This window comes from Dendropsophus ebraccatus, chromosome 5 (genome assembly GCF_027789765.1).
Source record: "Dendropsophus ebraccatus isolate aDenEbr1 chromosome 5, aDenEbr1.pat, whole genome shotgun sequence".
Classification (NCBI taxonomy): domain Eukaryota; kingdom Metazoa; phylum Chordata; class Amphibia; order Anura; family Hylidae; genus Dendropsophus; species Dendropsophus ebraccatus.
In genome coordinates, this window is record NC_091458.1 from 52,855,570 (window position 1) to 52,879,387 (window position 23,818).

General features: G+C 44.0%; 1 protein-coding gene across 2 annotated transcripts in view; it reads left to right on the plus strand.

The window, feature by feature from the left end:
• The first annotated feature begins 9,911 nt into the window (after positions 1-9,911).
• SOAT2 (sterol O-acyltransferase 2) overlaps positions 9,912-23,818 on the plus strand; it is a 56,832-nt gene continuing 42,925 nt past the window's right edge. The window contains exons 1-2 of one of the 2 annotated variants that reach the window (XM_069970189.1): positions 9,912-10,165; positions 22,820-22,872. In XM_069970189.1, coding sequence (XP_069826290.1) covers positions 10,078-10,165; positions 22,820-22,872 — 141 coding nt within the window. In that variant the 5' untranslated portion in view covers positions 9,912-10,077. The remainder of the gene's footprint in view (positions 10,166-22,819; positions 22,873-23,818) is intronic. The other variant, XM_069970190.1, reaches the window with a different exon arrangement.

The following is a 23,818-nucleotide window of genomic DNA, read 5'->3' on the forward strand; positions in this document are numbered from 1 at the left end:
GACGTCACTCTTTTGCTGCCAGTGGCTGTAGATACGTTTTCTATTGTATTTAAAGGTGATCTCAGTCATCATGTGTCATAATATTATTCAGTTTTTGATTTTCTGTTTCTTGCAATGGTATAGCTGTATATTCCTACAGATCCATCCTACACTAAAGAAACAAGAATGCATTGGAAATCAGCATAGCATTTACAATATTGGGCAAATAAATGGGCATCAAAGTGGGCCCCCAGTATTGTGATTTTAAAGGTAGACTTTGGGCCACTGATCTTACATTGCCAATACACAGAATGGGCTGCCCCACATAACATTCAGTTAAGTTCCGCCCGGCCCATGGCGGATATGAGTATACAAATTGGCATTAAAGGGGGCAGGTGGGCACATTTTACCAACTTAAATAAATGACTAGTGTTTTCAAAGGGTTAAATGAGCACGGCGAAAACACAGAAAGGATGACCCCGCATCAAAATGCATTAAGTTCAGCCTGGCCTAAAGTGGTTCTGGGCATAAGAACTGGCATCAAAGTGGGCCTATAATACAGAGACCTCCATACTTGGGTTCAAGTATGGAGGCCTACCTTGGCCTGCCTGCTAGCCAGATTTATCACCATTTATGGGACCAGCTGGAATGCCAGTGTTGGCTGCGTACAAATGTCCAGGATCTACAAGCCCGGTGCAACATCTGAGTGCAAATGTGATGCAGGATGCCATACAGAACCATTCGCACATTAAAAAAAATATGGATCCCAACAACTCAACTTCTTCCCATGCTTTTTAGCTGCTGTATGTTCTGCAGGAAGTGTTGTTTTACTTTCAGTCTGACACAGTGCTCTCTGCTGACATCTCTGGCCGAGACAGGAACTCGGTCTCGGTTTTCTATGAATCCCCATAGAAAACCTCTCCTGCTCTGAACAGTTCCTGTCTTGGCCAGAGATGTCAGCAGAGAGCATTGTGTCAGACTGAAAATAATACAAAACCATTTCCTGCAGGACATATAGTAGCTAATAAGTATGGGAAGACCTGAGATTTTTTAATAGAAGTAAATTGCAAATCTATATAACTTTCTGACACCAGTTGATTTTCGCTGGACAACCCCTTTAAACAGATCCATCCACATACATACTGTGTTACTAGTGGATATGTAGGGCACTGTGCCCCCTGGTGGCAGTTATAGATGTCAAAAATAATTTCTTCCATGTTAGGGTGCCTTTACACAGACAGATTTATCTGACAGATTTTTGAAGCCAAAGACAGGAATGGATTTGAAAAGAGGAGAAATCTCCATCTATCCTTTATGACCTGTTCCCTGTTTATAGTCTGTTCCTGGGTTTGGCTTCAAAAATCTGTCAGATAAATCTCTCTGTGTAAAGGCAGCCTAAGTTTAAGACTAGCCAGGTATTGACAGTACAGCATTGCTTCCTATGTTATAAATACATACTGTAATTTAAACATACAGTGATTTATTGATAGTTTTTTTCATCCATATGACACAGTATGTAATTAGTACTTCCTAGTCAAAAGAGGAGGTGGTGTTCTTACAACATTTTAGGCTCCACTTAGAGCTTCAGGGTTTTTGGTTATGCAACTACATGGGATATCATAGAAGAAACTGCTCATTGACGCTCATTGCTCAAGACCTGCCCCATGGCTCAGTTTATTTATAAAGTAACATTAATCACTGCCACTACAAATATAAACCCTTTTAGGCTGTCTATACCTTAAAGGGGTACTGCAGCGAAAAACCTTTTCCCAGTAATTGAAACACATTACAAAGTTATATAACTTAGTAATATGCTTCAATCACCTATCTGCCCCTCTTCCCTATCTTTTCCCCCTTTTAACCCCCAACCAGGAAGTGAAGTAAACTCATTCTTACCTAATGACTGGTCACCCCAGGCTTTTCTGTGGCAGCCATTTTGTGACAATGACATCATCAAGAGGGAGGCGGGTCTAGGCCCTGTTAGGCCAGCCTCCCTTTGTCAGATGACTCAGGTTGCTCAGCTCTGATTGGCTGAACAAGTCAGTTAGACATATCAGGAGACAAAGTGCATCATGGGAACGTCCAAACCAGGAAGTAAAGGAAGCCACCAACTGGAGCTTCAGGGAGCTGCAAACAGCGGGAAATTTAAATGGAGACAGACTGATGTTTGTTTGATTGATTTTTTTTTTTATCAGCGCCGGAATACCCCTTTAAGACCTACTATACACCAACATGTACATATAGTGTAAACAATGGTACACCCACCAAAATTTAGTCAAAGTATCCTTGCGTCTACAAAATACTGAAAGAAAAAGGAAGCGCTTAGAATACAATATACCAATTTATTAGATATGCGTTAAAAATACATAAAGTACACTATTTACAATAAATGTTTCTCCGAAGTGAAAAATAGCAAGAGCTATGTGTCAGTCTGTCTTGTCGTGTCTAGGAACGATCTGTACAACAGCCACAGATGTCAATTCCACAATTTCAACACCTACAGAATTTTCTGACAACTCAATTGCCCTATAGACATGTGTCAATACACAGACATGTGTCAATATCCGACCAAAACCATAATCCATCAGTTAAGGCTAGGAGACTAGTAGACCATATTATCCATTAAACCATCCTTTTCCCAACGCGTTTCAGTAACAGTACATTACGTCATCAGGGGCCGTAGGGTGCGGGTAGGTCAATTTGGGTAAAAGTACAACGGTCAAGTCACAGAAAACAAATTCTATTCATAGGCCTGTTTAATACGCCAATAGATTATGTGACCAGAAATAGAAGTGTTGCCACATCCTGTACTCACTGTGCCCCCATAAGATGACCCTTAGGACGATGTCCCACCTGACAAGTTTGTACACGTGGACATGTGTCCCCTGTAAGGGTCTATCATGGGACAGGCCGGTGTGTGTGAGTGTTAAACAGAATGTGTGCAGTCCGGAGATGTATTCCTGACATCTGCTTTCGGTTTTCTTTGCATAAGTTGAGGGGCCACCTCCACCCAGACCATCTTACCTGGGGCTCATGCTACTGGACTTGCCACTCTGTCTACCTGACCAGCATTGAAGGGTCATTCATAGCCATGACTACTGTTTTTCTTCTACATTCAAAGTAATCGCAACTATATCCAAGGTTGTCAGAATCCCTCAGGTAGTTCTCTTCTTTTTAAACTCCCAAAGACTCTTCTAGAAACCCTGAGTATTGTCGATTTTTAGTCTAAATGGAAATGGCTGGCAAAACTTACTCTCAAGCGCAAAGCGCACCTTGTAAATGCAGTCGTTCAAAACTGTTGTACTGTTATAACTGTTATAATGTTTACTGCACCTTCTAAAAGTCAAGTAAACATTTTTGCCTGTGTATGTACTTGCTGGACTTTGTAGTCCCTCAGCACTACACCAACTTTTAACGAGCCTGTGTCGGTATATCCTGGGGTGGGCACATACCATTCCTGGCCATCGTGACACATGCCTAAGTGGTACACTACCACCTGCCCTAGCTAACAACACCTTCTCCCCTGGATTACCACAGTACCGCAACATCTAGCTCTTGCATACAACTTGCACCCCTAGGTTACCATGTGCATTCTTACCTGCATTGGATAATCCCTGCGAGTACACAAACCATGCACCATGGAAAGCTCAATGGACTGAAGTAAAATTATGCTTTTTATTTTTTTAGAGCTTTTCTTGAGTTATACCTTTGTGCAGGGGGGAAACTAGAGCTCTATTGGCCCCAGGCTAAATTTTGAATCCTATGCCCCCTCATAGGTAAGAAAGGTTTTCATGCAAGAACATTTTCAGCACAATGCATACCTCTATATATTAATCATACAGTTTCCAAATGATTACTGCATTCAGAGTTCTGACTTCCTTGAATTAAAATTTGTGTCCAGCAATCACTTGCAGGTCATGGGGTCAATGGAGCCAACAGTACAGAATGAGAGCGACACACGAAGTGGTGTGTAGCATGATGCCAGAAAACATGGAAAGTACCACCCCCCAGGCAGTCTTATCTGCCACCTGAGGCAAGATACTCATTTCGCCTCATGACAGTTGTGGCCTTGTCTAAGTATATAATAACCCCCCCCCCCCCAAAAAAAAAAAAAACCATAATGAGATCATGAGAAATGAGGACCAAAAGCTGAACAAAATAGTATTCTATGTAGGATAACATACTTAAAATAATATATTCATACAGTTAAAGTGAATCTGTCAGATGCAATTCACATTCCAAATTGCTGACACTGTTAGATAGCTGTTAGTACAAGGAGACACATGGTACCTTTGCTATCTGTCTGTACTTCTATAACATAGAAAAAAAAGCTTTTATTTTGTAGTGTCAGAGAAGCTTTCCTATGTCCCTAAATTGCTGAAATGCCTCTTTGCTCCTCCTCCCATACCAGACCCTGCTTGGGACTGTTATTAAAACAGGAATAGGGATGGGAGGGGGAACAAGGAGGCATTACATCTTGCAGCAATTCAGGGACCTGGGAAAACCTGTTCGATACTTTGCACAGGAGAATAAAATATGCAGCTGACAGATTCACTTTACTTAAACAAACAACACCACTGTACAAGAAACACATATTATAACTCTACTGTTAATGAACAAATCCCAGAACTGCAATACCAGTATAACCAATAATACTACTATACAAGAAACAAGTAATACAGCAACACCTTAACATTGGATCCTGTTGTTACACTCCTGCCAGCATTGTGTGCAATTACCAGGACAGGACGAGGGCAGGGCCATTTTCTCCCAGGTTCCTTTGGCCCATGGTTCCCATTTCCACTGCATAGTCAGCCTCCCTTTAAGGCGCACCACTATCTGTGCAGTGGAATTTATATTCAAGGTCAAAGAAAAATACCATGCCTATAAAACATATTTCCCATCCTTGGACTTCATCCTATCAGGCGGCATTGTGTAATAACACTGAATCACAGTGGGTTTAAGGCACTATGGCAGCTTAGTTTTCTGCCTTAAAGGGCTATTCCAAGAAAAATTAACAAGTCCCTTATACACAGAATAGGGGACAAGTAAGAGATCGTGGGGGGCCTGACTTCCGAACCCCCAAGGGATCTCTGTGTCGGCCCCCGGCTTCTGTGTTATGAATAGAGCCACGGGTACGGCACAAGATCCGTGGCTCTATTCATTCCTAGAGCTGAATACGCCAGAAGAGTGCATATTCGGCTCTCTATAGGGGTGAATAGAGCCAGGGTTCTTGTGCCCGTGGCTCTATTCATAACACATAAACAGAAATTGGCAGCACTCCAATGCCTCTGTTCACACTGTAGGTTGCACGCCACATGTGGCTAAAGTACAGACAAAAAACAAAAAGTGCAACAGCAACCTGCAGGTACAAGTGCTAACCGTACATACTACCCCCTCCCCCCCGGCATGCACATAATAAAAACCTGCTCTATACATATTATAAAATAAGAAAACAGGAGAGAGCGAGTTTGAAGGCTTAAAGTTAGCCCAGGAGCAGGGCCATTTCTGCCATGAGGCAAAGTGGAAAAAACAAAGGGCGACAGCGCTCCATGGCGAGGATCAGAAGGGCAAGGTGAAAAAGGGATAGGGGTGCACGGCAACCCTCACCTGATATGGTTGTGCAAAGGGAGGCACAACACTCTGCAGCGTATATATCAAGGACCGCAGCCACTCCCGATATCCAACAGGAAACAATGATGCAAACAACCTCCAACTCCAGACTACACGGATTATGGGGCGCAGGTCCAACTTGAGATCGAGGCACAGTGAGTAATAAAAATATATATTTTATTGTGGAGACTCAACGCGTTTCGGAACCGCACCGGTTCCTTTCTCAAGAGTCATGACTCTTGAGAAAGGAACCGGTGCGGTTCCGAAACGCGTTGAGTCTCCACAATAAAATATATATTTTTATTACTCACTGTGCCTCGATCTCAAGTTGGACCTGCGCCCCATAATCCGTGTAGTCTGGAGTTGGAGGTTGTTTGCATCATGAGGCAAAGTGAGCACTTTGCCTCAGGCGGCAGATTCTCAGGTCCCTAAGGGGCGGCAACTCGGCCTGTCATTTCAGTGAAGTCAGTCTGACAGTGCCGACCAGCTCACTGAATGTTGTGTATGTGAGGTGCTCTTGGCGTGCAGCGGGCGGCAGCCTCCCTGTCTACAGTATCTGCCCTCCTGTCAGTCCTCCCCAGCGCTTAGAATAATCTGGTTCAGGACCTGTGTGCGTTCTGTGCAGCTTCATCATCACACACAGGTCCTCAACCTCATCTGTGTTTGGAAGCTGGTGCGGTGTTTGCTGGGCTCTCGGTGCTGCTGTGACCTGTCAGGACCTTCCTAACAGTGCAGACTGCTGGTGTTCCCCTACCCGACCACCACGCTGCTGCCCTTCTCCTCCTCCTGTCGGATGGTGTCTGAGGCTGTGGTCTGGTGAGTGCTAATGAGAGGGTCAGGGAGTGATGGGGTAAGGGAGGTCACTGGACCATGTAACAGAACAGATTCCCCCTGATGCACCGGACCCAGGTTACCCCCTGCAGCCCCATAAGCCATGTGTTTAGTGTATGTTCCCTCTTCACACTGTGTCATATCCCTGGGGAGGTCAGATTGTGGTTAGTTACCAGGAAATGGAGCCATGAGTTCTTGTGGGACGCTGCTAGTTACACTGCTGCCTTGTTTCAGGCACTTGACCAGTACATTGTGTGTTCTATATTGCACTACTTTAATAAGAGGGCACAGTATGTCACTCTATTATATTTAGGGGACGTGGTAGGGGGCACAGCATATGGCACTGCTCAGGGGATGAGTTGTGTTTGGCACTATTATAATAATCGGTATGGTATGTGGCTGCATTGCATTTAAAAGGTCCAACATGTGGCACTCGTCAGGGGGGACTATGTGTGGCAGCATTATGTTCTGGAGGTGCAGCATTTGGCAATATTATATTCAGTTGGCACAGTGTGTGGCAGTGACTACATCATTACAGGGCGTACAAATTTTACAAAGCTCAAACAATCGTGTGGCCTATTAAAGGAATTAAACATGGCCGCTTTCTTTCTGAAGCAGAACCTTTTCTGTCCTCAGTTTCAACGTACGTTCCCACTGCAGAATCCGCACAGAGACTTAAAGCGGAGTGCACCAGGCAGCCTCCGCTTTAAAGTGACTGTAGCACCAGGCCCAGGCTGAAGCACTGGAGGCGGGCCGACCCACCCTTAGTGGGAAGAAACCCTAGCCCCTCTGTGATAGGGTTCCATTGATTCTTATGGAGTCACGTCATGGAGGGGCTGGAGTTTCTTCCCACTAAGGGTGGGTCGGCCGCCTCCAGTGCTTCAGCCTGGGCCTAATGGTACAGTCACTTTAAGTCACCCGTTCCATAGGCTCAATGATATTTGCCGGCGGATTCCAATATCCGCCCAAAGGATGGACATGATTGAATGTACCCTCAGTGTGGCTTTGCTGCTAAGTTCCATTGAAAGGAATGGAGCTGTACTGTAATACTGCTTGTTTTTTTAAGAAAGTAGCTGTGCTTTTCTAATTCTGGAGAACCCCTTTAACTTCATGATGGTTGCCCACATATTCCTTTTTACATGGAAGAATGGAAGCAACTACCGATTAATGCCTGCACAGAAGCTGCTGTCAGGTGCTAAACAAGAGGGGGTAGGGGGGGGGCGCCATTTTAATTTTCGCCTCAGGCAGCAGAAAAGCTAGAATCGGCCCTGCCCAGGAGAGGCCATTGCTAGTGAGGGAATGCTAGAGTAGGACCATGTCTCTGAGGACACCTTAACCTGGTGACATGGTACACTCTGTTTAATTGAATGGTTTGCCAAGATCCTCTTTTTTTTAATATCTTTAGAGCAGGTCTTTTATCGTGTGTACTTTGATTATGTATGGTAAGCCCCTGCACCTGCCAGTTGCTGTTGCACTTTTTGTTGGTTACAGTCTGAGTGTTCATGTTAACCCCTTAATGACAACAGGCGTACATGTACGCCCCCACTGCCTGGGCCTTAACGCAAACGGGTGTACATGTACACTTTGCCAGGGTACCGCACTATGAAGCAAGCTCAGGAGCTGAGCTCGCTTCATAGCAGGTGGGGGCTGGCTGCTATCAACAGCCAGGCACTTACCCTAAATGGTGGGCTGCTGCGATCAAGCGGTAGCCCGCCATTAACCCCTTAAATGCGCAGCAGCATTTAAGTATAAGTGACAGGAGCAGCTCTTGTCACTTACCAATCGGGACCCCACAGCACGTCTGCGGGGGTCCCGATTGCATTGCCTGACTGCTGGAGGTATGCAGCTTACCTCCGTGTAGTCAGATCTTCACTCTTCTGATAGAGTCTGCCAGAGGCAAGCTCTATCAGAAGATCACATAGCAGGGATCAGTATATGTAATCCAATGTATGTATGTAAAAGTTCCCTAACGGGACTAAAAAGGGTAAAAAAAAAAAAAAAAAATTTTAAATGTGCCAAAGCCCCTCCCCCCAATAAAAGTCTAAATCACCCCCCTTCCCATTTTATAAATAAAACACATAAAAATAAAATAAATAAACATATTATATACCGTAGCGTGCTTGTCTGATCTATTAAAATAAAACAATATTATTCCTGCACAGTGAACAGTGTGAACAAAAAGCAGTGAAAAAATGCCAGGATTGGTGATCTTTTATTACATTTTATATCTAAAAAAATTATAAAAAGTGATCAATACATCCGATCGACACAGATGTGATACTAATAAAAACTAGAGATTGTGGCTCAAAAAATGACACTCCATACAGCCCCGTAGGTGATAAAATAAAAGTGTTATAAGAGTAACAATAGGGCCATTTTAATTATACCTATTTGAAAAAAATAGTACGTTTACAGCAGATCTGCAGCAGATTTGATGTTGCAGATTTGATGCTGTGTTCAGTTATTTAGATCAAATCCGCTGCGGATCCTCTGCGTTACGGTGTGTGTGAAGCTACCCTTACTGTTAATAAAAATAGTAAAACTTTAGAATAGCTATGTAAACAGCATATCGCTGTATTCAGACTGACCTATAGAATAAAGATAGCATGTTAGTTTTACTGTAAAGTGCCTAACCTAAACACGGAAACTCCCCACAATTTGCGGAATTGCAATTTTTTGTCCCACGTTCACCCCATAAATTATATTTTGGTGGTTACGCCATTACTAAGTACAGCTGTTCTTGGAAAAAAACAAGCCCTCACATGGCATTGTAGAGGAAGAAAAAATGAAAATGCAAAAATGAAAATTGTCACAGTCCTCAAGGGGTTAAAGGAAAACGGATGTAAAAACAAATGATAAAAGCGGATGCTGTTGTATGCCATACTGCAGAATTTGTTTGCCATTGACTTACATTATATTTAAAAAAAACGGATCAAAATGGATGTTTTTCATGCAAACCCAAGAAAGTTTACCAATTACCATGTTTTTCTGTACCATAAAATCAAAGATACAGTAACAATGAAACTGAGGGAAAACCTAGCCTAAACCACATTTGTGTGTGTAAAAAAAAAGGACATGGATTCTGCCTTATCACATACAACAGCAGCCATTTTTACCTTCCATTTTGCATCTGTTTTATCCCTTTATAGTATATGTTAAACGGACACAAAAACCCAGTGTAAACCAGGCCTTACTGCTAGTCAGCCTTTGTGAAATTACAACTCCCAGCGTGTCCTGACGGCTTGTTTCACAACAGCTGGAGAACAAGAGATTGCAGCCTACTGCTCCAGGTAAGTATATCCTTGCAGGTAGAAGGAGATTAGAAAGTGGAGTATCTATAAGCACCACAATAATCAGATAAGATACAGAGTTCTAGATCAGCACGATCCCCGCTACATGTTTTCTTTTTAATCAGATAATTTGGATAGATGGATCAAAGTTCTTTTGGATTCCAAAGGTTACAGAGGATAGTTGAGTTAACAACTATTACAAATCTTAACTGTTTGGGGGCAGGGGAGAAGGAGCTAGATGCCAGTGAATGCACACAGGACAAGGGTTGTTATATACACTTCTCTGAAAGGGAGCTCAGGGAACTTTGTCCACTTTCTAAGTATGAGAGCTTGTTTGAGGGAACCATCTCTGCAGTGATATACCATGGCACCTACTGAAGAGACAGCGGAACCCACAGTGCGCCAGAGGAAGAGTAATCATGCCCAAGATGAAGCCGTCAAGCAACACAATGGTAACTATTGGGGCCTGCTCAGCATGCAGATGGGAGAGGGGTAATGAATGGGGGTGTAACATATGGAAACTAAAAGGTCTATAATCTTTATGTCAGTTCATTGGGGGTCTCAGGCATGAAATATAGGATGGTATAGTATGATATAGAAATCATAGATGGCTAGATTTGCATTGTCACATTGCAGGACAGGTATTTTTTTTATTCTTACCTCTTGATCTAAGTCCTGTGCTGTGTGACTTTGTAGAATGCAACAGGTGAGTTTCAGTGCCAGCACATTTTAATGCTTCAGTGTGTACAAGTATTCTGGGAAAAATGAACTTTTCCCCTATCCACAGTAAAAGTAGGAGATTGGGGGGGGGGGGGGGGGGGGGGGTCCGTCCTGTGAATAAGGGGACAGTTAAATTTTCCCTTTCAGTAAGGCTATGTTCACATTTGGCAGATGTCTTGTAGAAATTCCAGAAATACACCTCATACATGTGAATTAAATTGCATGGATTTCTGCAGGCTCCCTGCAAATGAATGGGACAAGCACAAAGGGTTCTGCCGTAAATCTGCTGCTCATCCAGTCTCCAGTTTTATTCTGATTATTTTTAAAGGGCTTATGCATCTTTTCAATACATTAGATCGTTGGGGCTTTGACTCCCAGCACCCTTGCTGATTATCTGTTTGAAGGGACAATGGCACTCAGGGGACCACTGCAACCTCTTCAGTGTTAACATGTGCTCTGTTCCTGCACCCCACACCATACTTTTAAGGAGTTGCAGTGCAAGAAACTGAAGAGTCATACCATTCAGGTGAAGGGGATGATACTGCAGTTCCTTTCACTGTCAAAAACATGGCTACTAATAAGTGCATATATTAAATGTAAATACTGAAGAGGCTGTAGCGCAGGCCCAATTGCCATGGTCATTTCAAACAGATGATTGACAGGGCTGCTGGGAGTATTAGGGTCCATTTACACAGGAAAATGATCTGACAGATTATATCTGCCAAAGATTTGAAGCCAAAGCCAGGAATGGATTTGAAAAGAGGAGAGATCTCCGGCTTTCCTTTATGACCTGATCTCTGTTTATTGTCTGTTTCTGGCTTTGGCTTAAAATCTTTGCCAGATAATCTGTCGGATAATCTTTCCATGTAAATGGACCCTAACCTCCGATAATTAAAATATTGATGACTAATCCTCCTTATAGGTCAACAGGTTTGACCTATACACATACACATTTTTACCTAGGCTGGTGGTGTGTATATGCATGTGAATAGCCAGCTTGTATATTACTGCCTGCAGAGAAAGGCTGTATTTGTGGTCCATGTGATATTCCATTAGGAAAATAAATTCTGCATTGTCGTAATAGAGTCCGATCCAGTTGTTGGCACAAAATAGATGGTCTCTACATAAACCGCAGATACAGATACAAGAGCATACTATGGGGGCACCATGGTAAAAACAGGATCTTATCCATGGAATGTGAAAAAACGTCACCGCATACCTCCAATGATGGTGTTCTGTCTGCTCTTCATGCAGGTCCACGCTGGATGGAATAGTTAGGTCTTATTCCCACGTTCTATGTACAGTACTGCAAAGGTTTGAACTGTTGAGGGAGTTTCAATAATCCATTTACTTGCTCTTCACTTTTTTATATCAGTTAAATACCTGTACCCTGGAGGCTTGGCCATTTACTCTACTAGACTTTAACCACAGAGATATTACTGTAATGACTATTGATTAGTTATGACCTCATATCAGCTTTTTAATTTTTTCCCTTAAAGTTTACCTGAATTAAAAAAAACTTCAATTTTTTGTAACATTAAAGAGGTATTCCAGGAAAAATGAACTTTTCCACTATCCACAGGAGGAGATCGCGTGGGGGGGGGGGGTCCGACCTCTGTACCGCCCGCCAATCTCCCTATTGGGCCCCATCAGCTCTGTTATAAATAGAGCTGCATGTATAGCGCGTGACCCGCGGCTCTATTCATTCCTATGGAGCCGAGGGAAACAGCCGCGTACAGTGCTCTTCTAGTGTACTCTGCTCTTTCTGTCGTCCTTAGGTGCACTGGGGGCATGACTGTATCTCTTGGTGCACCGCTATACCTGCCTTGGTTTCTACCATCTCTTCCTGTAGCAGTACCTGACAAAGAAGACTGAGCCACTCGTTAATCTGTTATGTCTGGGCATTCATAGCAGTGCACCAACAGATACAGTCACACCCCCTGTGCTCACTTCCATATTGAGTAAAAGTATTTTTTTGTATTCAGTAATGTAGCTGATCAAGATACTAAATGTAGCTTTCTTTACACACTAACGCCCCCCTATTCACCAATACATGTGGTTTAATATAGGCAAACTGGTGGTAGATTCCCGGAGCAGGTGTAGACTTGCAGATTTCTGCGGAAGCCTGCAACAGGCACAGGTCCCGCACGTGCCCCTTAGTAAATACCGTTCCGTAAATGGGGGTTGGGTTCTATGATAAATGTCCTTCTTTCTTTTTACCGCTCCTCAAACCTTTCCCTCCCCCTCTAGACTTGAGCAGATGCAGAACAACATAATATGGTCATATGTAAAGAATGTGAATCCTCAACACCAATCAAGTACATGTCTAAAGTTATAAACCATCCAACAGACACTTCCCAGTGAGTTCACAAGCAATAAAATATCTAGCAGACAAGTTTAAACGTGGAGATCTTCAGCCATTCGCAGCCGCAAACGGGTGTCGATCAGTGAGATTGGCGCTCATTTGCTGTGCTGTGCCTATTAGAAGACAAAATGAATCGAGCGGCTGGGCTGCACAAACTGCGTTTACATAAAGCGATAATTCGCCCAATTGATCATTTAACGATTTTGAAGCAACGATTTGGTTTTTACAACGATCAGCGTTTAGACGAAGAAATCGTTAGAAAAATCGTAAGAAAAATCGTTAATGCGATCGTTTTTAAGATCGCTTAAGCCTATCTTTTACATAGGGTGAATCTTTTAAAGACTGTTTACACGAAACGATCTGCGAATTTTTAGCGAACGATGAACGACAATTTGAGAACATGTTGAAAGATCAAAATGAACGATTTTTTGCTCGTCGCTTGATTGTTTGCTGTGTTTACATGAAACGATTATCGCTCAAATGCAATCGTTATTGCGAAAATTCAAACGATAATCGTTCCGTGTAAACGCAGCATAACACTCTATCATTCATGCAGCCATTTAAATGTATTTCCATAGGTCTCACATCCCCTGTTCACACAGGGAGAAATGTGGCCGATGTATTTTGCCGCATTACAAAAGATTCAATCAGCCGAGGATATGCATTTTCCTGCTCCTCAGCTAATCGCTGTCACTTTTAGGGCCTGTTCACACTGAGCAAAACAGGTAATTTTCGTAATTGTCGTTATATCGATTTTTTAAACGATAATTGCTCCATGTATTAGGGTCACTGTCGTATTTTTTTTTTTTTTTTTTTTTTTTACAAAAATCAATAGTCCAGGCGATTTTAAGAAACTTTGTAATTGGGTTTATTAGTCAAATATGCCATTATCTGCATTTAAAAAGCCTTTTCCCAGGTCCCCTCCTCCTTCCTCTTTTCCATCCACTGCAAAAAATTAGGAAATTGTGACTTGTTGCATCAGACACAACCCTGTCTGTTCTAGGGAGAGGGGAGGGGGAAGTTAGCCGACAGCAGAAAGCAGATAACAGAGTATTACAGGCACAGAGCTGGGTGACAGCTGTAATCAGAGCTCAGAGAGGTCAGTGCTGACTGTCAGAGGAGATAAAGGGCGATGGATTTGTAGATTAACTCTTTGTTGTCCTGTTTTGGTCTTTTATTTAGCTCTCTCCATAGGAGAACAATGAAGACAGGGGGGAGAGCGTCAAACTGCTTTTTCATGATAAAAATGCATTTTTCGGCTAATAAACCTAATTACAAAGTTTCTTAAAATCGCCTGTACTATTAATTTCTGCAAAAAAAAAAAAAAAAAATTTTCACGACAGTGACACTTTAACCTCTTAAGGACCCATGACGTACCGGCACGTCATGGATCACTGTCACTTAAGGACCCATGACGTACCGGTACGTCCGCCCTTTAAACGGGCGCCGCGGCCGGCCGGGTCCCGATCGGGGGAGATAGCCTGCTATAATACATAGCAGGCCATCTCTCCCTGTCGGCATGGAGGGTTGTTAACCCCCCCCCATGCCGACGATCGCCGCTATTGGCTGATAAGCCCATAGCGGCGATCGGAACCTTTCCGGGCCATCGGTGGCCCGATGACCCGGAAAAAAATGGCGGTCAGTGCTGTCCGAGGACGGCACCGACCGCCATTACTGTAAAAAGTAATGGTGGTCACGGTACCACCGTCCCGATCGCCGTGAACGGCGATCAAAGTCCCCACAAGTAATAAATACCTGCTCCGGACCCCTCAGCTAGGTAGCTGAGGGGTCCAGAGCAGGTATTTGTACATTACTCACCTGTCCCGGGGTCCTGATCGGCGTCTTCCGGGTTCCCGGCGTCCTCTTCATCTTGTCGGGACTTCGGCTTCTTCCGTGAGTCCCGATCGGCTTTTTCCGGCTCCAGCGTCGTCTTTTTTCGTATTTTTCCGGCTCCAGCGTCGTCTATTTTCGGATCTTGCGCTCTGCTGCCCCCTAGCGGCTGATAAGTGTAATACACGTATCAGCCACTACAGGGATGTTCAGAATGTAGTAAAAAAAAATTTTTTTTTCCCAATTTTTTTTTTTTCTATTTTCCGCACCCTATCGCCGCTGAGTGTTGATCAGCATCGCACAAAAGTGCGCTGCTAATCAGCAACTCCTCCTTTTTGGCGTAGGGTGTTTTTTTTCTATATTCTACTGCCACGGTCTGCTGATAAGTGCCGAACATAAGTGCGGCATTTATCAGCAACACCATTTTTGGCGTAGGTTTTTTTGTATACTTACTGTAAAAAACACGTAAAAAAACACTACATTACACCACACTACATTGAATAAAGTTTTACACTACACCACTACATACCCTATATAACAATCCCCATATAAAGATGGCCCCCAGGGTGTTTTCGGTATCGGACGCATACATTATTATTGCCTCCGACACCGAAACAGCCAGTGAGGATGAATGGGGGGTCCTTTGTTCCTCCATTCATCCTCATCCTCCTCATCATCCAGTGACGTGTCTGGGAGTAGCATAGCGTACGCTGCCCCCCAGACACGTCTTTTCTGCCAGTACCGTCCCAATAAGAGATCACGGTATGGTGTGAAATTCTACAAACTCTGTGAGAGTACCTCAGGGTACACTTACAGATTTAGGGTACGTGCACACTGCGGAATGGCGAAGGATAACCCTTCGTGCATTCCGCAGCTGGCACCCGCCGGCGGACTGATGCAGGGGCGCGTCTCCGCCCGTGTCATAGACTCTATCCTATGCACGGGCGGATTCCATCATCCGTCATTCCATCAACACGTTGGACGCAGAGCGGAATCCGCCCGTGCAAAGAATGGAGTCTACGACACGGACAGAGACGTGCGCCTGCATCAGTCCGCCGGCGGGTGCCAACTGCGGAATGCACAAAGGGTTATCCTTCGCGATTCCGCAGTGTGCACGTACCCTTAGAGTGTATGAAGGAAGGGACACTCGAATCCAGCCCCCAGATGCCCACTCCCCCCCCCCCATCCTCGGAGTTAGTGGGGACATCGTCCGGGAACTGATCTTCCCACTGCTGGATAAAGGTTACCACCTGTACGGGATAACTTTTATACCAGCACCCCCTCTTCTGGTCCCTCGCTGCCTGAGCTACTGTAGCTTGCGGCACGATCCGAACATATCAGAAGCAGTAATAGAGCCCTAATATTTAGCAGCCATGGAGCGGACCCAGCGCTTCTGGATATAAAGGACCCCGTATCGCACCAGGACAACATTTTCCAGGTGACGTCCCCCACACTGGAGAAAGGGAGACCCCAGAAGAAGTGCAGAGTGTGGCGTAACAGGGGGATCAGGAAGGACACCATTTTCCAGTGTGACACCTGTCCTGATCCCCCCGGCCTCTGCATACTGGATCGCTCCAAGGCGCACCACACGTCATTGGGGTTCTACATTATCTAAATTCTGTCCCTTATTCCTATTTCAGGGGTCACGTTAATCCAGGGATTATTCTGATCGCCATTATGGAGTCGGGAAGGAATTTTTCCCCTGTGATGAGGCTACTGTCGTCTGCCTCACGAGGGGTTTTTGCCTTCCTCTGGATCAACACAGGTTGTATTTGATGGACACCTGTCATTTTCAACCTTATAAACTAATAATTGGCCTAATACCCCCAAATAAATTAGAATTGTCCCTTTTCCCCAGCTAAGTAGGTATGGCCGCCATTCCCATTAGAGGATGCCATGATGCAATTACAAAGCCTCTGTGCGGCCAGGACAGTAGAAACCCCCCACAAGTGACCCCATTCTGGAAACTACACCCCATAAGGAATCTAACAAGTGGGGCAGCGGGTATATGGCCCCCTGGTGACGGCCACATTTGGGACGTGAAAATGAAAAAAATGGTATTTTTTATTTTCACGCCACATGTTCTACACATGTGCCCATCACTAGTGGGGTCCATATGCTCACTGCACCCCTTGTTAGATTCCTTATGGGGTGTAGTTTCCAGAATTGGGTCACTTGTGGGGGGTTTCTACTGTTCTGGCAGCACAGGAGCTTTGTAATTGCGACATGGCCTCCATCCCCCATTCCAGCCTCTAAATGGCGCTCTGTCCCTTTGGTGACTTGCCCTGTGCCCATATGGCACATTATGCCCACATGTGGGGTATTTTCGTACTCAGGGGAAACTACCCTACACGTTTTGTGTTCATTTTCTTTTTTAACCCCTTGTGGAAATGGAAAAAAATCAAGGCTAGACCAACATTTAGTGTAATTTTTTTTTAATTTTTACTCTAAATCATTGATCTTGTCTTGATTTTTTTCATTTTCACAAGGGGTTAAAAGATTAAAAAAAACACAATGTGTAGAGCAATTTCCCCTGAGTACGGAAATACCCCACATGTGGACATAAAGCGCCATGCGGGTGCAGGGTAAGCCTCCAAAGGGAAGGTGCGCCATTTGGTTTTTGAAGGCTGGATTTGGATGGAATGGATTTCGAGGGGCCATGTTGCATTCAAAAGGCCCCTGTGTTGCCAAGACAGTTAAACCCCCCACAAGTGACCCTATTATGGAAACTACACCCCTCAAGGAATGTAACAAGGGGTGTAGTCAGCATATGGACCCCACTGGTGACGGGCACAAATGTGGAACAATGTGGCGTGAAAATGAAATATTAAATTTTTTACACTATAAAGCTGGGTTCACACACAGTATATTTGAGGCTGTATTTGTGAGGCTGTATAGCAACCAAAACCAGGAGTGGATTGAAAACACAGAAAGGCTATGTTCACATAATGTTGTAATTGAGTGGATGGCCGTCATTTAACGGCAAATTTTTGCTGTTATTTTAAAACAACGGCTGTTATATTGAAATAATGGCAGTTATTTACCGTTATATGACGGCCATCCACTCAATTTCAACATTGTGTGAACAGAGCCTTTCTGTGTTTTCAATCCACTCCTGGTTTTGGTTGCTATGAGGACCTGACTTGAGGACCAAATACAGCCTGAAATATACATAGTGTGAACCCAGCCTAATGTTGGTCTAGCCTTGAATTTATCATTTTCACAAGGGGTTAAAAGAGAAAAAAAAACACAAAATGTGTAGAGCAATTTCCCCCGAGTCCGTAAATACCCCACATGTGGACATAAAGCGCCATGTGGGCGCAAGGCAAGCCTCTGAAGGGAAGGAGCGCCATTTGGATTTTAGAGGTTGGATTTGGCTAGAATGGATGATGAACGCCATGTCGCATTTACAGAGCCCTTGTGCTGCCAAAACACTGTAAACCCCCCACAAGTGACCCCATTCTGGAAACTACACCCCTCAAGGAATCTAACAAGGGGTGCAATGAGGATATGGACCCCTGGATGACGGGCACATTTGTGCCATGAAAGTGAAAAAATGTAAATTTTCACTTTCACGTCACATTTTTCCACATTTGTGCCCGTCACCAGTGGGGTCCATATGCTCACTGCACCCCTTGTTAGATTCCTTGAGGGGTGTAGTTTCCAGAATGGGGTCACTTGTGGGGGTTTCCAGTGTCTTGGCAGCACGAGGGCTCTGTAAATGCGACATGGCCCTTGAAATCCATTCCAGTGAAATCCAGCTTCCAAAAGCCAATTGGCGCTCCTTCCCTTTGGAGGCTCGTCCTGCGCCCGCTTGGCACTTTATGTCCACATGTGGGGTATTTCCGTACTCGGGAGAAACTGCGCTACATGTTTTGTGTTTTTTTTTTCCTTTTATCCCTTTGTGAAAATGAAAAATTGAAGGCTAGAACAACATTTTAGTGTAAAAAATACTTTAGTCTTTTTTCAAGCCATATTGTTTGGAAAATCTGTGAAGCACCTGTGGGGTCCAGATGCTCACCGCACCCCTTGTTACATTCCTTGAGGGGTGTAGTTTTCTAAATGGTGTCCCTTTAGGGGTGTTTTTTAGGTTTTGGCACCCCAGAGCCTCTGCCAACCTGAAGTGGTACAGTCAAAAATGACCAAAAATAACGGAGCCATTGAAATTCACTAGGCGCTCCTTTATATCTGAGGCTTGTGGTTGCGTCAAATAGCGCAATAGGGCCACATATGGGGTATTTCTATAAACTGCAGAAACGGGGCAATCAATATTGGGGTGCATTTCTCTGGTAATAGGTTTATAATTATGAAAAATATTGAATTACAATAAAATCTCTGCACAGAAAATTAAAATTTTCAAATTTCTTTCACACTTAGCTTTTATTTCTGTGACTCCCCTAAAGGGTTAAAAAACTTTCTGGATGTGCTTTTGCAGAGTTTAGGGGGTGCAGTTTCTGAAATGGGGTGCTTCGTGGGGCTTTCTAACACACAGTCCCCTCAAATACACTTTAAACCTGAACAGTTCCCTAAAAATATCTGATTTTGAAATTTTACAGAAAATTTGGAAATTTGCTGCTAATGTTTTAAGCTTCCTATTGTCTAAAAAAAATGAAATATAGTTTAATAAATGCCGCCAACATAAAGTAGACATGTTGCTAATGCTATTTAATATATAATTTATGTGGTATAACCACTTTCTGTATAAGCAGAAAAGTTTTAAAGTTGGAAAAATGCATTTTTTCACAATTTTTCACGCTATTTTGGGTTTTTTCATAAAGATTCGTTATAAGTATCGACTCCAATTTACAAGAAATGTGAAGTACAATATGTCACGAGAAAACAATCTCAGAATCAGCCGGATAGGTAAAAGCATCCCGAAGTTATTAATGAATAAAGTGACACTGGTCAAATTCATAAAATTTGCTCCGGTCCTTAAGGCCATTTCAGGCCTGGTCCTTAAGGGGTTAAAAAATTAAGAAAGCGTGCATAGTAGGAAAACAACCCCTCCATTTACATTCCATTCATGGTAACTATATCAGATAATTTAATAGAGTAAAACCATATGATTTTACTCTACTATACAACATGTGGGTGCCATAAACTAAAATCTCATTTACTACATTGTAATTTCCGGCTGCTGAGGTTTTCCTCACAATGAAAACAATGCAAAAAACAAAAAAAGAAAAAGGTGAACCCAGCTTTCCTTAACCCTTGCTGTCATCAAAAGGGACACGTATCCTTGGTAGGGGTCCTTGCCCTTTGCAATGCTTAACCTTGCTAGACCTCTATTGTGTCTCTTATCTGTTTATAATGCCTATGCACTTTTTATTATCTTGATGTTTAATTTTGCATGTTGATTTGATCAGTGTTTGATCCCTAATAATCTGAAATGGGATTGTCAGTGTTGAAGTAAAAACAAATATCTACAGAGTGACATTAACTCTTTCCTAGCATAGCAATTTTTGGCAACAAACAATACTTTTTAATGTTGCCTCTAAGTTTCCTATATAATTTATCATATAAATTGTAAAGCTAAAAAAAGGGCTTGTGGCCTGTAATGATAAAAAAAAAAAAAATCAGCCATTTTGCTTTTCAAGGTGTTTATTTTGCAATAAAAATTTAGCCCGGATCCCGCATACGGTGCCAGTCTATTCTCGGGCACTGGTTGGGGGTGAAGCACTGGACTTGGGCTGGCCCACCCCCATTGGGAGGAAACACTTGTCCCTATATGACGCGGCTTCATCCAGTATTAAATTAGGCTCTGTCCCCATTCAACCCACCAGATCTACTAAGAGTCGCACTCCTGAGCAGGTGTAGATTTCTGCCATAATTCACGCCTCCTTGCCGCTCAGTACCCCCGGTTATGGCTCTGTTTAGCCATGGAGAGTGTAAGAATCTGCACCTTTGGTATGGTGGTGCATCTGGTGCATGTTTCATAAATGTTCCCCTATATGCATGCAGTTTTTTACCTAATACTTTATTTTATAGTAAAAGAAGAAATCAATAAAACAAGATTACACGTAAAATTAGGATGGCATCCATATTGATATTGTGACAGTGAAATGAACATCTGAAAGCAATATCTGTGACTTGCTTACTGGAATGTAATCTGGATTTAGTTGAACTTAAATTTAATTAAAAAACTTTTGTTTCAAATGTCTAAATGTATTCCAAAGTAAATCCATGAATTACAAAACTGTTCTGGTGAATAGATCATTACATTGAAAGTGGGCTTCTCCGCATTCGAACAGGGGTATAAATACGCCCATGGCTAGATAAGGCTTCACTGTCGGGACATTTTTTTTACATATTACTCTCTAAATCTTTTTTTATTATTTATAAATGATGTATAATATTATTATTGTTTTCTTTCCTTTTTGCACATTTTTGTACAAATCTACACAAACTCAGTCTCATAGCTTTCAGTAATACTTTGTGGGGATTTGTGCAATTATTTTACACCACATGCAACTTTTTGTCAATTGCGCACACTACACAAAACGTAAATAAGGCATAAATAAGGCTGGTGGTACCCCCCCCCCACCACCACCACCATTACCACGTGTGTGCACATAGCCAGGGGCGGTCTTGGCATTTCTGGGGCCCCAAGAAAAGTCATGTCTGGGCCCCCCCCATGCCCCCCCACCTCGACATGCGCTGCCCCCCCCCCCCCCCAGGAGTCCTCTTATAACCCTCCTACCACCATACAGAGATTACATATCACCTCAAAACTGCTCTGAACAAAACAGGAAGATATTACCAATGATGCCATAACATAATACTGCCACACCATGACCCCTATCACTACAGACCCTATAACAGAGTGCAGTTACATCCAGTGACTTACAGGAGGCGTCTTCTCTGATCAGCGTCTTTTACTTTTTTTTCTTTCTCTCTCCATCCAGCCTGGGCCACCTTGAAGTCTTCTCCCGGCTGGTAATCTTGCCTCCAGAATCTGTCAGAGAAATATTTTCGGCTCCAACACATACAGTAGTTAGGTCCCCTGTACCCCTATATAGTAGTTACGCCCCTCTGTGCCCCCACAGATTAAAGGTGTCCCTGTGCCCCCACTTAATAATTAGGTATGTTCTGTGCCCCAGTATAGTAGTGAGGCATATAGGCACTTCTGTGCAGTCCCAATGTAATTAAGACCGCTGTGTGCTGCCCCCAGTTATATAGACCCCTTGTGCACTGCCGACAGTAGTAAATACCACTTGTGTGCTGCCCCCTGTAGTATATACCTCTTGTGTGCTGTCCCCAGTGGTATATAGGCCCCCCTGTGTGCTCCCGCAGTTATATATAGACCTGTGTGATCCCCCAGTTATACATAGCCCCCCTGTGTGCTCCCCCAGTATACTATATAGACCCCCTGTGTGCTTCTCCCAGTCGTATATACCCCTGTGCTCCCCCCAGTTGTATATACCCTCCGTGTGCTGCCCCCAGTTGTATATACCCCGTGTGCTGCCCCCAGTTTTATATACCCCCTGTGAGCTCCCCCACTTGTATATAGCCTCCCTGTGAGCTCCCCCACTTGTATATAGCCCCCCTGTGTGCTCCCCCTTATATAGCCCCCCTGTGAGCTCCCCCACTTGTATATAGCCCCCTGTGAGCTCCCCCACTTGTATATAGCCCCCTGTGTGCTCCCGTTTATATAGCCCCCCTGTGCGCTCCCCCCGTTTATATAGCCCCCCTGTGCGCTCCTCCCGTTTTATATAGGCCCCCTATATATAACACACACAAAAAAACAAAAAAAACATTTTTACTCACCTGGGTCCGGCGTCTCCTCTTCTCGTCTCTTCCCTCTTGTGGCCGCGGGAAGTGTTTCCCCTGCGGTCACATAAGGCCGCTCTCCCGTTGTCATGGCACCGGCGCTCCAGTGACGCCTCGAGCGCCGGCACCAGAGACACAGAGCAGCCTCTTGTGACCGCAGGGAAAACACTTCCTGCGGCCACAAGAGTGACTGACAGGGAGGGAGCCAATGGCTCCTGCCCTGTCAGTGCCGCTGCTGCCTGTAACTATGTGCGCTCGTTACGAGCGCACATAGTTAGCCGCAGCGGTCTTGGGCACCAGAGCGGGGCCCCCCTGGATGTCGGGGGCCCCACGCAATTGCGTGGTATGCGTGGTGCCCAAGACCGCTACTGCACATAGCATTATACTGAATGCACTAACTATTCTCATGTTGTCACTACAGGTGGTGTATCTGATCATATAAACAGTCTATTAGAATGGAAGAGACACATGGAGGTAGGTGACTGTTGCCAATTTTATATGCTGGATGTACGCAAACTTGCATTATGTAAAGCATACTTGGGTCCAATAGAACAACCTCTGTATACCGTTTGTATGTTTCCACCATTGAGTTGGAATTTTCTATCTTCAGTTTCTTTCCACACTCCATATATATTGGCCTTTTGGGCAGGTGCATGCAAAAGGGAAATTTGACAGTGCGCATCAACGAGGACAGGGACTGGTGTGAAAAGAGCTGTACAAAAATGTATTTTCATTCTCCACATTCCTCAGGGAAGAACTTTCAAATAAGTAACTTATTATACCATCCTGGCAAACACCTCCTTATTGCTTCACATATAAGGGTAAACACACACTAGGTTGATTTGCTGCAGATTTTCCCCATGGAAATTAGCAGGACGAATCCTCAGCAGATTATAGCACCAGCAAAGCAAATGTGATTTTTGAAATATCATCTACCACATTTTTCTGACAGAAAGTGACCTGAAGAGCAGATTTTAAAAGCTATTACACGTAGTGGTGCGCGGTCGGTGGCCGACAGTTATAGGTCTGAACCTATATCAACGATCAGCCGATGACAATCATCGGCTGATCGTTGTGTTTATTACGCGGAGCGATAATCGGCCAGATAGGGCCGATTCGGCCGATTATCGTTCCGTGTAATTGTACCCTAGGGGTGCGTTCACACGTACAGGATCTGCAGCAGATTTGATGGCCCAGATTTGATTTGCTTTGAATCTGCGACTTCAAATCTGCTGCAGATCCTGTGTGAATGCACCCTAAAAAAACAAAAACAAAAAATAGTTGTTTTCTTCCCCGTGCTGCCCCCCCGCAAGGTGCTGCCCTAGGCACTGGACCATGGATGCCTAGCAGTAGCGGATTATAATAGGTCCGTTTTGGTCGGTAGCCCGGGGCCCTGAGCTCCTGGTGTATTGTCTCCTGG